The following is a 16883-nucleotide window of genomic DNA, read 5'->3' on the forward strand; positions in this document are numbered from 1 at the left end:
TATTATTCCCTGCAAAATGGAAAGGAGAGTAGGGGGGACGTTTAACGAAGAAGGGGAGGGCCTGTAAAGGTTTGTAAATAGGAAAAGGCATAACTGAGGCATAGCTATAGCGGAAAGAGGTGACTGGATGAAAGAGCCAGAAGCAAGCCTTTAGGAAGCTTGCATGGCCAGTTGCTGAAGGGAGCATTTCTAAGAGAAGCTGGGCCCTGAGGAGTGGACATCAGGGCAGAATGGTGGGAAGCCTGAAGGGGAAACAGTGAGATGCCAGAAGCCAGAGTGCTGTCACTGATGTCACTGTTCGTTATCAAAGGAACTCAGGACAGGGATTCAAGCAGGGCGGGAACTTGGAAGCAGGAGCTGATGCAGAGGCCGTGGAGGGGTGCTGCCTCCTGGCTTACTCAGCCTACTTTCTTATAAACCCAGGACCACCAGCTCAGGGATGGCACCACCCACAATGAGCTGGGCCCTCCCCCATCAGTCACTAATTAAGAAAATGCCTTACAGTTGAATCTTATGGAAGACTTTCTTTCCGATGACTTTAGCTTGGGTCAGGTTGACATAAAACCAGCCATGGCATCCACCGTGGAAGAAGCCACGGATGTTACCTTTAGCACACTGATTTCAATATTGATCTTCTATCAGTTTGTTCATTCCCTGGTCCACCCTTTGAACAGGTCACAAGACCTTACCAGTTCCCTCATTATTAGTGAAGCTGTTGCGATTCAGATCTGAAATGTCCTTTATAGACTCAGGTTTTGAATGTGTATTCCTCAACTTACTGGGCTATTTTAAGACGCTGTGGAGTCTTTAGAAGATAAGGGCTAGCTGGCAGAAGTGGGTCACTAGGGGTAAGCCCTGGTTGTAGCTCTCTCTAAGCCTTTGATCCAACCGACTTGAGTAACTCTGCTAGGTTTTCCTCACTGTGATGGACTCCTACCTCCTGAAACCCTGAACCAAAATAATGCTTATTTCCCATCATTTATTTCTGCCAGGTTATCGATCACAGTGACACGCAAACCACCTAAGACAGAACCCCAATGCAGAAAACAGAACCGTGTTCCAACCGCTGGACTTTCCCTCCCTACGCGCCATAGCCACGAAGATTGCTGAAGCTCCTCTGCAGAGCACAGGCTAAACATCCAGGACCTCCATCCATCCTTTCCTCCAGAGTGGACTCCTTTCTGCAGTGTCCCTGCTTGGGCATGCTAGGACTGTCTGGATAGTTTCCTAAAGGGTGCCCTGTGAGTCCACACAGAGCCCAGCGGAGGACTTCCCAACCCATCAATGATTGCTACTCTTAGACTAGAAATCTGCCTCCAGGTCACTCCACCCTCTCCCCTCTGGAGCTTCCAAGGATGGCAAGTCTCCTCTAACTCTTTCCCTGCATGCCTTGGGACTGTTTGAGAAATTATCACATAGGTAAGGTTGCTTCTAAAGGAAGACAGAATAAACTGCACAAAAATCTGACTCGTTCCTAGCAGGCATCTTCTGACAAGCCCACTCTCCGAGTAGACACGCCGGAGAAGGAGTGCGAGAAGGCGTGCCCAGCTTCCTTCTGAGATCTCAAAGTGAAGATCGAGGCCCCAGCCTCACCCTTGGCCTGATCTTTGCTTTTTGGCTGGTATTTGTGGATAGCCTGACACATGGGTCAGAGCCTCTACCACTCACCAGGTTACACTTGCTGTAGGTGACCATTTAGGCTTTAATGACTTGACTGTGTTCCGTCTTCTACCTTGCTATGCACAGCAATCACATGATCAGATGTGGGGGCCTGGGGCTATGTCATGCACTAAGGAGTTCTAGTCCTTATCAAAGAACAGAGGGCGAGCTTACAGAACACAGCACCTAAGACTCACTGATGCACTATGCAATGAACAACTCTAGTCCCATGAGACCATGGCCCTAAGCCTAGCCCTGACCTGTGACAGCACTTTAACTCAGAACTTGTTCTCTGTTATTTAGTTTTTGTTCCTTCTCATCACAGTATTTGATATTCTATAGTAGGTTAAGTAAACGCTTGTCTTTCCCATTAAACTGCCTGCTGTTTTGAGCAGACCAGTAATAATATGCAAAGCTACTTTGCACATTGGGTGGGCTCGAAGATGTTTAGCATTTGATGAGTTCTTCACTCAATTTCCTCAGAAGAAAATAGCTAAGCTGCTATTCCAGACCTGGCTGAGACCATTTTGTCCTCCTTTCTAATTCCAGACTGATGTAACAGCAAGATAGCCAAACACCAGAGGCTGGCAGCATCCAGCCTGGAGAGGACCCAGAAACTGTCTGCTGATTGAGTGAGTGAATAAGTAGGGTGAGACACAGGGGAGCATCCAAGAAACAGGACCCCACATGACCTGTGACCATTGCAGTCTGGGGGAGCTGTGAATCAAAGCGACAGCTTGTTGCAAGGAAGGGACATTTGTGTTCACAGGCCTTTTGGGAGAAGATAGAGAATGCAGACAGCCAAGGATGTCTTAGCAAGGGGGAAGAGTGAGTAAACATACAGGCTTTGGATACAAAAGAATCTGGGTTAGGATCCAGCTCTTCCATTCACTAATTGTGTGCCCTTTGATAAATATGCCAAGTTTTGGCTGTAAACCAAGGTCACAGGGCTGGATTAAATAGAACAGTGCAAATTAGACATGCTCTCAAGGGTGCTTGGAGCATGGTGAACAGCAACGCTATCACTATCTTTGGAACAGGCTCAGTGGCACAGTCATCCAGTGGAGCAGGATACCTGGAGGCAGAGAGCAGAGGTGGACAATCTGTTTATCTGTTCTTTCCTTCCTTCAAGACAGGCTCAGGAAACCTCAGGGGCAGTTAGATATGTCTGCCCTGAAGCTTCCCTCGGAGGTACTTCCAAAAAGTGACGGAGGCTGCCACTAACCTTGAAGACCTCCTGGCTTCTTTGCAGATCGACAGCTCTAAGGACTCCTGGATGGCAGCAGGGACTATCTGGATGGCATGCCCTTACTGAACTGACACTTACTGGCACCTTGTGAGCTGCCATCTTGCAGTTTTTGCTTTGCAGACCCAGGGACTTGCTTATCCTAGGCCAATGCTCTACCATTCTAGCCCCCTTCTTTCAGTTTGGGTGAAAGATGCTAAGCGTTGAGCCAGGCAGCAGCAGGATCAGCGTCTTCCACCTTCCAAGTAAATGTCTGCAGCCCACCTATGCTTAACCTGGGGACTCGGAGCTGGCAGCTCATCAGACTCTCTTAAGAAACAACTAACCATGCCTGGATCTTGCCCTCCGAGAGTGTGGCAGAATTCTCCTGGAGTATGATGGCCATTGCTATTTCCAGGTCTCCAATGGGCAGCTAGGATTGAAAATGAACTACTAGTGTATGAATTTCCTTTGACTTCCTCCCTCCCTCCCTCCCTCCTTCCCTCCCTCCCTCCCTCCCTCCCTCCCTCCCTCCCTCCCTCCCTCCCTCCTTCCTTCCCTTCCTTCTTTCCTTCTTCCTTCTCCTTTCTCTTTTTCCTCTTCCTCTTCCTTTCCTTTCCAGTACAGGGGGTTAAAAAGTAGGGCCTTGGGTATATTAAGCAAGTGCTTTACAATTGAACTATACCCCAGCCCCCACCCCAATCCCTTATAATATATATAATAGGATTTAATATATTTCAGACTGGTTTTGAATTTACTTTGCAGTGGAAGATGACCTTGAACTTCTTGATCCTCTTGTCTCTACCTCCTGAGTGATGTGATTTACAGGTCCACGCCTCCATGCTATGATCAAACCCAGGGTTTTATGTGCGCTAAGCAAACACTCTACTAATGAGATGCATTGCTTAGCTTGTTGTTGTTGTTTTCTGAGACAGAGTTTTAGACAGCTTTAGCTGTCCTGTAACTCCCTCTGTAGACCAGGCTGGCTTTGCACTCATAGGCATCCTCCTGCCTCTGCCTCCCAAGTGCTGGGATTAAAGGCATGTGCACTTGAATCTCTAGAGCGACTATCGTTTTATGCTTGATTTTGATACAAGATCTTACTAAGTTGCTGGAACTAAATTTGAACCCCCTCTGTAGCTCAGCCTGGCCTTGACCTTGCAAGTCTCTCTTGCCTCAGTTTACCTAGTAATTGAGATTGCAGTGTCTCTGCTCTCAAATCCATTAGGTTCCTTTATTTTCATGGAAGGAATTTTTTAGAAGGAATTAAATTTGTAAATCCAGGTGTGGATATTCAAGTACAGCAGGAAATCCTGGTCCAGGAAGACCCATAGTTTTGTCCTGAGCTTGCTGATTTTAGGACAACTGCACCCATGGAAACAGGGAGTGAGTCCTTTGTTCAAATTTCTGTAGGTCACACAAGTTGGGGAGGCAAAAGACTCCAAGGAAGTTTTCTGTCTGAATCTTCCTGACGTTGGCACTCACTCCGTTGCTGTTCATCTTTCTCTAAATGCTGGACGGAGCTCTTTGACTTTCTGCGTCCACCTGCAGCTTTCTCCTCCTGCGTCTATAGTGTCCCTTGAAAAAGAAGAGGAATGGAGAAAGAATTGTTCCTGAGGTTCCCACTCTCAGCCTTAGAATCCTTGGGAGGACGCAGCCTCTCCCTCCACTCTTTCCCTGTCCTCTCCCTTTGAAACTAAAAGCACTTCCTTGGAACTTCTCTAGAACTTTCTCCAACTGCCTCCCCAACAGCCAACTGCTTCCCCTGTCCTGTGCTCCCTCTGCAAACATTCTCTAAGAATTATATAGGTCCTCAATAGCAGTTAACCTTCATCCCATTAGACAAATACTGTGAGGGTACCCCGAAGGGACCCCTGCCAGCTTCAAAACGGATCAAGATTCCCCAGGAGAGAACAACGGTAGAGAATCTAATGTAAACCTGGTAAGTGAAAAAAAAAAAAAAGCAAAAGCACTTTTGGCTCCTGATGTGACATAGGGACTTTTCACCAGCCAGAGAGTAAAAAAAAACCCGGAGAGACTGAGATGCAGAAACTTGACAGAAATTAGTGTCAAGGATAGCATTTTCTAACCCTCCAATTTCATGTGACTTGAATACATCATTTGCAGCATTTCTAAGTGCTTGTCTCTGAGCACAAACACATCTCTAATCGTCTCTAGAAAGGGCGCTGGAATGTTTCCATTGCTGAGGCGAAGAGCACAAGTGGCCTCAGCCGGGCTTAATCTGACAGTCTCTTAGCATGTTTCCTTCCTTAAAATATTTTTATTTTAATTGATGTGTATGCGTGTGTACGTCACATATATGCAGGCATCCACAGAGGCCAGTGTCACAGGCATTGTGGGTGCTGGAAAGTCCATCCTCTGCCAGAGCAGCGAGCACTCAGAACTGTTGAGCCATTTCTCCAGGCCCACATCTCCTTCTTTTGCGGCCTCCTCACTCCTTCCGTGAAATGGGAAAATAAAACAAAACAAACAAAACAACACCAACAAAAATGACCCTGTCTCCTCCCGCACTTGGGAATATGGGGACTCATGGATTGAGGCTCTCCTTGGAAGGAGAAAGTGAGATCCAATTTTGTTGAAGTCCAGCTTGTCTCTTTTGCTTCTTGTCCTTGTGCTTTTTGGCATTAAAAAAAAATGACATGTCATTGCCAAATCCATGACAATTCTATGGCAGTTTCCACTTGTGTTTTCTTCCGAGTTATATACTTGTTCTTAGATTTAAAACTGTGACTCACTGTGACTCAAGTTTTTTGTGTATGGTATGCTCTTTGGCATGGGGCTAGCAATCCCCATGTGTTGAGATGGTGGTATCTGTTTTGTGTTCTTAATATCTTTATTGGAAATCATTAGACCATAGTACATACCAAGGCTTGAACTCTTTATGTAGACCAGGCTAACCTTGAACTCACAGAGATATACTTGTCTCTGCCTCCTGTGTACTGGGATTAAAGGTGTGCACACCACATGCAGCCCTCAGTTTCTTCTCTGATGTAAGCATTTCTTGCTTTTAAAAAATATTTATGTGAATGTGTGTGTGTGTGTGTGTATGCACCAGATATTAACCTAGAGCTAGAATTACAGGTGGTTGTGAGCTGCCCAACATTTTGGAAGACCATTATGTGTTTTTATTAATAATAATAATAATAAATAATTAATACTACTATTTTGTTTTTTTCGAGACAGGGTTTCTCTGTATAGCCCTGGCTGTTTTGGAACTCACTCTGTAGACCAGGCTGGCCTCAAACTCAGAAATCCGCCTGCCTCTGCCTCCCAAAAGTACTGGGATTAAAAGTGTGCGCCACCACGCCTGGCTCCATTATGTGTTTTTAACTATGGTGCCCTCTTTTCAGTTCCTTCACTGTTTTGTTTTCTTTCTTTTCTTTTCCTTTCCTTCTCTTCTGTTTCTTCTTATCTTCTTCTTCTTCTTCTTCTTCTTCTTCTTCTTCTTCTTCTTCTTCTTCTTCTTCTTCTTCTTCTTCTTCTTCTTCTCCTTCTCCTTCTCCTCCTCCTCCTCCTCCTCCTCCTCCTCCTCCTCCTCCTCCTCCTCTCTCTCTCTCTCTCTCTCTCTCTCTCTCTCTCTCTCTCTCTCTCTCTCTCTCTCAAGTTTCTTTGTAGACCAGGCTGCTCTTGAACTCAGAGATTCACCTGCCTCTGCTTGCTCTGCCTGTGCTGAGATTAAAGATATGCACCACAACACCACACTCACTGTCTTATTAAAGTTTCTGTTTACAGTGATCTGAGATCACTTCCAGCTTTCTCTGTATCCCGTCGACCTTGGTATATTGTATTTTGATTTCATTTCTCTCTGGTTATTCTCTGAGTTCTCTAACAATCTCTTCTTTGTCGGTTTACTGATGTACTGTTGATGGACTAGGGGTGTCCTTTGGTGATAGATGACTTCCTTGCATGCATGAGACCCTGGGTTTGATTTCCAGCATTGCCAACAATATATACTATTTAATTTCAACCTGTTTGTGACATTTCCATTATTTTCTTCTTCAGACTTGCAGCAAGCACCTTTACCCACTGAGCCCTTTCAGGAGAGTACTGACATCTCCATCTATGATCATGTTATTTTCTAGTCTCACTCCACAGAACCCAAAACACATGCTGTATGATATCCACAATTTATAGCCATTAAGACTTGCCGTTGGTCATTATCCTTTTGTTGAGTGGCCTGTTAGGTTTATCTTGATGCATTCCATTGGTTTATAGTATTGTTCAGATCCTCTATGTCTTTATTGGAATGGCCCAATACGCAAAGACACTTGCTGCAGAGCCAAGCCTGATGATCAGGGTTCAATTTCAGGACCTGTGAGGCAAAAGGAAATAACTCCCATAAATTGTCCTTTAATTTCTACACGTATACCATGGTCTGTGCACCCCCCCCCACACAATAAATACATAAAATTTAAAAAATTTAAAGTATACTATTGAGTTCTCCAACTGTTATTTGCATCAAGTTATTCATTTCTCTATTTAAATCTGTCAGTGTTTGCAAACTGCACATTGTTTGGATCACTGATGCTTGGTGGATATATATTTATAATTGTTATATCTTTGTATTAGTGTGTTGTCTGTTGCTAACATAAAATACCCAAGGGTGGTTACTTTATAAAGAAATGGGGTTCAGTCAGCTTGTAGTTTTGTGGGTGCAAGAGCATGGTACTAACAACCCCCTGCCTGCATCACATGACACCAATGCAAGACTTAGAGATTATCTAAAGCAAGAAGCCGGAGGGTGGCCTCTCAGGCTTGCTCATTTATAATAGGGACCACTAGCTCCTTCCCAGGATTGGGGCCCTTAGTCACTAAAGCACTTTTTATTAGTTTCTTCCATCTTGGCTTTCCTTGGTGTTTTTTTGTTTGTTTGTTTTGTTTTTCCTGTTGTTTCAACGTTTCTTGAGAAAGGGTCCCTATATGTAACCTGGGCAGGTCTAGAACACATTATTGCAGTCCCAGCAATCTTCCTGCCTCAATTCCTACCATGTACTGAGATTATAGACAAGTACCGCCATGCTAAACTATGGTTCCACCTCTCTCTCTCTCTCTCTCTCTCTCTCTCTCTCTCTCTCTCTCTCTCTCTCTCTCTCTCCCTCCCTCCTCGCTCCTTTTCTTCCTCTCCCTTCCTCCTTCCTCCTTCCCCCTCTCTCCCTCCTTCCCTTTCCCCCTCCTTCCCCCTCCCTCCTTCTCTCCCTCATCCTCCCTTCCCTCCCTCTCTCCCTTTCTCTCTCCCTCCCTCCCTTCCTCCCTTTCTTTCTTTCTTTCTTTCTTTCTTTCTTTCTTTCTTTCTTTCTTTCTTTCTTTCTTTCTTTCTTTTTTTCTTTCTTTCTTCAGTTTTTACACTTGTCTGCCTCTGTGCACCATATATATATTCTTGGTGTCTGAGGAGGTGGAAAGTCTCTGTGTGGGTGCTGGAGATCAAAACTGGGTCTTTGGAAACAACGAGTGCCCTTAACCACTGAGCCATCTCTTCAGCCCAGGTTCTGCATTTCTTAGTTTCCCACATAGTCACAACAGAAACCGAGCTTCTAACACCCAAACGCAGCCTGATGATAGCAATCTTCTTGGTGAATCGACTCTTCATGTGTGTGGCTATTTTATCTGAGTGTATGTCTGTACACCACGTGCACGCAGGGTTTGTGCAGAAATAGAGAGGGCACTGGATCATCTGTAACTGGAATCGCAGTCAGTTGTTAGCTGCCATGTGAGGGCTGTGGCAGTTATTTGTTTGGAAACATGGTCTCACTGTGTATCTCTGGCTGACCTGGACAGGCCATGTAGACCGGAATGGCTTTGAACTCACAAAGATCGGTCTGCCTCTTTCAAGGTAGTGTATCATCACACTAGAGTAAAATCGTGTTCTCATGTTCTCTTTAACCTGCCCATCTGTAACAATTTTTTTTTCCCTGAGGGTTTTGACTGGGAAACTTGGGCAATTTAGATTTAAAGTAGTTACTGATAGTCGATGACTTGCTTGGCCATTGTTACAAATTTGTTTTTAGCTTTCCCTACCCCATTTCCGCTCTTCCATGTGGCCAGTTGGCTTCATTTTTGAGGCGAAGCACTTGATTGACTTCTAGTCTCCTTTTGTGTGTATTGTACAGATTGACTTTATGGTTATCATGTGGATTACATAAGACTTTTACAAGCCATCACCATCCAACTTGAATATGTGCGGTATAACTTCTATTCCGTATACAAACATGTTTCTGTGAAGCCCTGTGTGGTCCTCCATTTCTTACTGTTGCTGATGTGATGACTTACCTGCTGATAGAGATTCATGATGCCTCGCTCGTATTTACTGTCTTTAAAGCTTGTATTTAAAAGGGAAGTTTCACACTAATATGGAAGTAACAGGCTTTTATTTTTTATTTATTTCTGCCTCTGATGGGTAGCATCATATCTATTTTTCATCTAATTTACCTTTTTCTTTTTTAATTTCTACCTGAACATTTGGTTCACATCTCTTGCAATACAGTTCCGCTGATAAAGAATCCCCCCTCCGTCTCCCCCCCCCCAATCTGTTTACCTAGCTACATGACTCATTCCTCCCTCCCACTTGGAGCACAGTCTTACTGCATTACAGAATTCTTAGTTGCCTGTTGGTTTGTTCATTCGTTGCTTGTTTTAACACTGGAAATACACTACCCCATTTCTGACTGGCCTACCAGATTCCTCATGAGGAGTTGGCTGGCAACAATTACTGTGGATTCTGTACAGAACGAGTTATATTTTTTCCCTGCTTCTTTCAAGGGTTTCTCTTGTCTTTGGTTTTTTTTCAGTTGTTTAAAATACGTGTCCCAGGCTAGGTCTCTCTCAGTTTATCTTAGGAGTGCGTGATGATGCCCAGTTTCTATTTCAAAAGCTTGACACACGAAGACTGAATGATCAAAGTGCCTGGCTCACCCAAATTGGGAGCTCTCTCCCGTCTCCAGGCTGTCACTCCTGCCCGGCCTTGGGACTTGATCTGAGCCTAGGGATAAGGCTACAGGAAAGCAGGTGTCACATATGGACTCGAATGTGGATTTCTCGACTCTTCGATACACAGATGCTTTTGAATATCTTCATTTCCAAAGCAGCTCATCCCCAGATGCTCCTTCTGAGCTATATTTCAATCTGTCATCTTTGTCCCAGGTATCCGCGGGTCCAAAGTCCCGGTTGTGTCTTTTTCCTCAGTTGAGACTTGAGTTAGATGACAGTCTTGTGGGTCTATCTCCAGTTGGTTAAAGAAAGTAAAGTTTATTCTGTCCTCTCCAGTTTGAGAAAGGGTGCCAGGAATCCAGCTGCCATCTCCCCTAGGCAATGCCATCCTCTGGCTCTGGATGACCTGTAATAAGCTTTGTGAAAACAGGCACAACAATTGGCCCACATGCCTTAACCTGGCACGTAACTACTAGGTAGAGGGATGGATGGATGGATGGGTGGGTAAATGGGTGGATGAATGCATGTGTAAGTGGATAGATAGAGATAGACAGTTGAATGAGTGGATAGATGGATGAATGGGTGATAGATAGTTGAATGGGTGGTTGGGTAGATGGATGATAGATAGATAGATAGATAGATAGATAGATAGATAGATAGTTGAGGGGTGGGTGGATTGATGCATCTAGGGAGTGGAGCTTGGGAGCTTACCCCAAATGAACACTTACTGTAAGACCCTCTCCCTTTTCAGTGACCGACACTTCCTTTCCTTGTTCAAGTGGTCCTGACAGTAAGTTCTCAGGGTGGAGAGTCACACGTGTCTGTCATGCTTCTGAGTGTGAGACTTAAAAATTCATCTAAGTTTGTGGGGCCAAAAGGGAAGCTTCCCTGCTAGAGTTTAGGGTCCTGGAAGCAGAAGCAGAAAAAAAGAGTTCCTCTCAGAATCAGCCATCAAGTGAGGGTTGAGGGTATCAGGGGGCTTTTGACTTGCTCTAGTGAGGGGGACACGATGTAGCTCAGTGAGGAAAAGTCCCTCCTATCGGCCTGTCAGTTACTAGAGGGTGGGAGCACAACGCCCCCCACCCCCATATCAACAGAGTGGATCACACCTATCCAGCCTCTGTCTCAGACTCCAATCCATCCGAGTTCCCTACCTCAGTGGGGCTACTTTGAGCTCTGAGGAGGAGGAGCAGTGTTTCAGCCCAGGGACCTTTATTCCCTGCGCAAATTTGGACAGACTCTTCCTGCTCACCTTTGCACTTTATCCTGCCCATTTCTCGAGATGCTGAGCTCAGCACACTGCCAGGTACAGCCAGGTGTGTCCCCAGGTAGCATTTTAGAGCAGCTCTCTGGTAAAGGCCCCATCCTGCTTAGCAGCCCCTATTACATAGGGTCGTAGGGTCGCTCCGTCCAACCATCTCGACGTTCTGGTGGCTCAGAGGCTATGGACACAGGTAGCAGAGAAGCTGGAGACAAAACAGAACAGTTGAAGGATATGTAGAACTGTTAAACCCAGAGCCCTCTCCAGCTTGGAGTCAGCTCTGAAGCCCAAGGTTTGGGCCCTCAACTTACTTGTCAAGCATTTTTTTTTGTCACACACTTTTCTTCAGACCTAGCAGCCTGAGGAGTAACAACTGGAGTTATGTCCTGCTAGGGAGGGACCTCGGCCAGAACAGTAAACAGAGTCCAGCTCGGAGCAGGTCCAAGTCCTCCCAAAGTACAGACAGCGGGGTAGCAGACCAATGGCTGGAGCCCAGATTGCTGGCACCCTTCTGCTGTGCTTATCAGACAGAGCTCTGGCTACCAGGAGGATCCCTGGAGTCCCCGGCCCAGGGTCACAGAATCACTTCAGGTTTTTTTTTGTTTGTTTGTTTGTTTTGCTCTGTTATTCCTTTTAGTTGCCAAGAACTATGACAATGAAGCTGGTCGCAGCAGCACTTTGCTTGAGCCTCCTTGCAGCCGGCCTGTGGGTGGGCCTCTCATTGACAGCTGAGTCCATTGAAGAAGGGAAACCTGGAGGAGAGAAACCTGGAGGAGGGAAACCTGGAGGCAGCGGACGAGGATGTTTTCTCCCACCACTGCCAAAAGAAGATGTTTCACTATGCAGGTGAGCAGAGCAGGTAGGGTGGGACGGGGTGGCCTCCTGGAGTGTGAATCTAGAATTCAGTGGTCCCCGTGGCTTAGCCAGCTTTTGTGAGAGTGGGCATAAAGTCTGGAGACCGACTCAACGGAGCGAGTGCTGAGTGGAAGACTGGATAGATTTACAGCCTAGTCATCCAAACCCACCAGAAATCCCCCTCCCTGGGACTTCTGAGACCAAGCTGCATGTGAACGGGGGTGGGGTGGGGGGGGGGGAGGCAGGGTGGGGGAAGCAGAAGAAAGAAGTACTCAGAGTCAGAGTTTATTTGTCAATAGTAGGCCTGTGTGTGTTTTGCCAGGGAGCCCTCAAGGGATTATGGTCCCAACTGGAGCTGAACTACCTGCATTCCTTCGGGAGGCACAAGTTCCCCTCATGCAGGGTGGTCACCAGCTGCAGGCCCTGGAATTCTGCACTCGCCTCATTGTATATAGGTTAGAAACCCGGGTCTTCACTTTGCCAGTCTCGTGGGCCACCCTGAGCTTCCCCTTTTCCTTGTCACTTTTCTGCCACCCCCACTCCCCCCTGCCAAGTTGGTGACTGAGGAAAACTTGAGGCAAAATAGAATCACCATGGAAGAAATGCCAGTTGAGGAATTGCCTCCATCGTACCGGCCTGTGGGCATTTATCTGAGTAACCATAGGTGTGGGAGAGCCAGGCATGCTTACTGTGGATAACGCCACCCCTAGGCAGATGGTCCTGCGAGTCTTATAAGAAGGCAAGCTGAGAAAACCTTGGAAAACACAAGCCAGTACGCAGCATTCCTCCTTGGATTCTGCTCCAGTCTCTGCCTCCAGGTTCCTGCCTCGGATTCCTCCATGATGGAGCGCCAAGTATTAGGATGAAATAAATCCTGTTCTCTCCCAAGCTGGTCTGGCCGGTGCTTTAGCGCAGTAACCGAGAGGAAACCAGGACATTTTCTAGACAGTAACGCCAGCTAGGGACCACGTGCTCAAACGCAAGATCCCATATCTTGGGGACATTTCTCATTCAAGCCACAAGGCCTTTGTGACAGGTGGCCTTGGAAATGAAGACACAGCATGGACGTGTCCACCCCAAGGACAGAGCAGTACCCCTGTGCTGGTTCTCTCCTGAGGAGTCCTGCTTAACTTAGCTTCTAGCCTCGACCAGGGAGCCTGTCCCTCTTGTGGAGTCTGGCAGGGGGTTCTGGAATGTTGGACTTAGTACTCAGAGGCAGGAATCCATAAGGGAGAAATGTTACTTCTGCTTCGTGTGGAGATAAAATATCACTAAGGAAATTTTTTGGGGTGGGAGGGCAAGGTCTTACCTACATTTGGCAGAACCTAGGCTCAATCTCAGCAGTGTGGTAGAGCTGTGATTATCCATCTGACTGTCTTTGGTGCCCTCCATGACTGCAGCCAGTGTGCACAGAAAGTCCTAGGGGGACCTCCCCCCCCATGGGAGCATCTCCCAAAGCCGCAGCAAGGATGTCAGCCCTTCAGAGCACCCCATCCCCTTACCTCCAGGCTCAGGGCTCTTCCTTAACCTCAGCCCATCCCCTCCCCCCCAACTTTGCTTAAGGAACTGCCCAAGACAATGGCAAGTTCTCTCTTATTAAAGGACAACATTTTTACGGGTGTGTAAGTTTATAAATACCTTGCTACCCACCCATACGCCTTGTCATGGAAGGCAACAAGAGCATAGAACTAACTCCCCAGAGCCCTGTCAGGCCCTGTCAAGCAGTTTCTCTGCGCCCCCCCCCCCCCCGCCCCAGCCCAGCCCATTCACCAAACAAGGTCGCTGACATCAATTGTTTAACCCTTTTAGCTCCACCAGGATGAGCAGGGGGAGACCTACTATGGGGTGGGGAGGCCCCTCTGTCTTCAGTTGACCTCCTTCTGACCCTCAGTTTCCCCGAGTGCCTGCCACATGCAGACTGTCTCTCTTTTGTCTGAGAGATCCCCCTCTATCTTGCTAGCTGCAATGAACAGTTGTAGAGGCAGAAGTAAGCCGAATAGTCTTTAGAGTGCTGCTGTGCATAGAAATGAAAAAGAAAACCCATCCCTGCCTGGTGGTGGTGGCGCATGCCTTTAATCCCAGAACTCAGTGGGCAGAGGCAAGCTTATCTCTGTGAGTTTGAGGCTAGCCTGGTCTACAGAGTGAATTCCAAGACAGCCAGGACTACACAGAGAAACCCGGTTTCAAAACCAAAAAAACCCAAACAAAACAAAACAAACAAACAAACAAAAAACCCCCAAAACAAAACAAACAAACAAAATAAAAAAAGAAAGAAAAATCTATTCCCAAAGATGTCTTCGAAACTGCCCAAACTTTGTCACCCCAAAAGAGTGTTGCACACGTGCAAAAAGTTAAGAGAAACAACTAATACTCCTGCAGTGTTGATTTGGACAATTCATACTGCTCCTTCCACTCTCTGGAAGGACAGAGACCAAGTCTAGGTGGTGGGGGTGCCCACCCACCAAAGCACACCATGTGTGGTTTACCAGCTGCTCTGGACCCAACTGCCTCTCTCCAAATTTGATCCTGGAGCTACTGAAAGCACTGAGGAGCAGGGGCTGGAAAAAGGCCATGTGGGTCTCGCTAGGAGGCTACCCTTGGCCTCCTCTCAACTCCTACAGGAACACTCCTGAAGATATGATCCTCAAATTACATTCTCCCTGGGTGTCCTTCAGGTATAACGCCAGCAGGGCATGGTGGTGTAAATAGCCATTGTCTATTTAGGGGCTAGCTCAGCTGTGTTGGGGTACCGGGAAAGGCTGGGAAACACAAGCCCTGGTCTCTGTGTAATAAGAATATTCTGACAAGCTCAGGCACGGTGTCCTCATAGGCCCAATTCAGTCAATTTTCTACTCCATTGGCAGGTTCCACATCTGTGGGTTCAGCCAGTCCTGAGTTGGAAATGTTTGGGCCAAGGGACCACCTCTGAATCAGGCCCACTCACACGTTTCGTAAGCCAAACACTTAGAAGGTACACTGTCACAATTGCACAGCTCAACCCACACAGCTTCCTATATCAGCAGGTATATGAACACAAGAGACCAAGAGCAGCCTGGGCTGTATAGGAAGTCCCTGTCTCAAAAAGAAAAAAGGAAAAAAAAAATGGCAGAGAATATGGGAGTGTAGCTCAGTGATAGAGTGCTTTCCCAGTATGTACAAGACTCTGGGTACCACACATGTGTATATGCATATACACATGCATACATAGGGATATGTATGCACATACACATGCATACACATAAACACATATACACATGTATAGACACATATGTAGATATACACCCAAGTACACACATAGTATATGTGTACTTGTATATGTGTATATATTTATGTATGTGCATACAATTGCACATATACACACACACTATATATATGCATACACTTGCACACACACATTGCTTCAGTATTGGGCAAGTACAGCTCTTTGTTTACACTTCCTAAAGGGTACTACCACACAGCAATTTTGCTGTATGCATCATAAACACTACAGAAATGAGCTGACTACACAGAAAGACATGTGTGTGTGTGTGTGTGTGTGTGTGTGTGTGTGTGTGTGTGTGTGTGTGTGAATGCAGACATCATACCACTTTCTTGAGGGATTCACACATCTGAGAGTGAGTCGATCTTTGGCATACTAAGGATGACAACTCATAGCATGCTAGGCTTTGCTCTACCCACTGACCAGTGCTGTGTCCTCACACCAACCACATGAGGTAGACACTGTCCCTGTCTCAGGCAAGTAGACCCTGGGACAAAAGCATCGGGTCTCAGTCCCACAGCTCTGGGGTCACACAGCTGGTTGGTTGTCAGGTTTAGAATTTAACTCCTCTCAACTCTGCATGCTCAGTGGTGCTGGACTGCAGTAGCCTTGTGAACCCCGGGATTCGCTGAAACCCTGACATGACGTGACTGCCCCTCTCTCCGTAGGAACCTAGAAGTTTTCTACATGGAGATGGGGAACATCAGCTGTAAAATTGTTCCTAAGTGCAATCTATACAGACAGAAGATCACGGCCTGGCAGGCGCCGATAGTCAAGTTCCACACGGCTTTGGATGTGAGTGAACTGGGTTGGCTGAAGGAGAACGTGGGGCCCTGACTTGCCTTTAGTTCACTTTTCTTGGGAACTTGGAGGGCCAGGTTTGCAGGAGTCAGGCAGCTATTGCCTGGAGTGGTGGTCAACCTCCCTAATCCTAATCCTTTATATAGTTCCTCATGTGGTGGTGACTCCCAACCATAAAATTACTTTTTGTTGCTACTTCATAACTGTAATCTTTACTATAGCTATGAATCATAATGTAAACATCGGATATGCAGATGGTCTTAGGTGACCCCCGTGAAAAGGTCATTTGACAAGCCCCCAAAGGGGACGTGACCCACAGGTTGAGAACCACTGGCTTGGAGGTTGTGTCTTTCCTACGGTGGACTCATGGCTGAAAGCTCTGGATTCTTGAAGTATGCAATGTGTCCTTCTGGTGTTTGAAATCATCTAAAACAGGACACCAGAGTCTTTTGGGAACTGTGACTACTTCTTTTCCTGGAAAATAACTTTGATACCTGTTCTGGAAACTTCCTTGGGCTCGAAGGTTCAGAAAGCTTAGGGACAGACCATGCAAACGGGAAAGAGGGGAAGTTTCCGATTTCATCCTTCTGGTTGTTGTTTTCCTCTTGTTGTCTCCTGGCCCAGACAGAGCCCACAAGGCATCAGTGGCTGAGGCTGGGGTACCAGTGTCCAGAAATGACATGGCAAGTCACAAGTGTGGGTAGACAGAAGGTGCTGACCCTTCTGTGCAATAGGGCAGGAAGGGACTACAGGGTTCTTTCTCCTCCCCAGTGCGGCCCCAGAGGCCCCGTGCCACCCACCCTGATCAGGCAGATCAGACCTGGCAAAACAGGTAGCCAGGGAAGCAGCATCACCAGGGTTGCTCATGAGGGTGGGTC

General features: G+C 46.7%; 1 protein-coding gene across 2 annotated transcripts in view; it reads left to right on the forward strand.

The window, feature by feature from the left end:
- The first annotated feature begins 4651 nt into the window (after positions 1–4651).
- Positions 4652–16883, forward strand: part of Pebp4 (phosphatidylethanolamine binding protein 4) — a 219512-nt gene continuing 207280 nt past the window's right edge. Inside the window, exons 1-3 of one of the 2 annotated variants that reach the window (NM_028560.4) lie at positions 4652–4826; positions 11728–11936; positions 15873–15999. In NM_028560.4, the coding sequence (NP_082836.2) occupies positions 11740–11936; positions 15873–15999 (324 nt within the window). In that variant the 5' untranslated portion in view covers positions 4652–4826; positions 11728–11739. Of the gene's footprint in view, positions 4827–11727; positions 11937–15872; positions 16206–16883 lie in introns of those variants that run through there. The other variant, NM_028526.4, reaches the window with a different exon arrangement.

Source organism: Mus musculus, chromosome 14 (assembly GCF_000001635.26).
Source record: "Mus musculus strain C57BL/6J chromosome 14, GRCm38.p6 C57BL/6J".
NCBI lineage: Eukaryota > Metazoa > Chordata > Mammalia > Rodentia > Muridae > Mus > Mus musculus.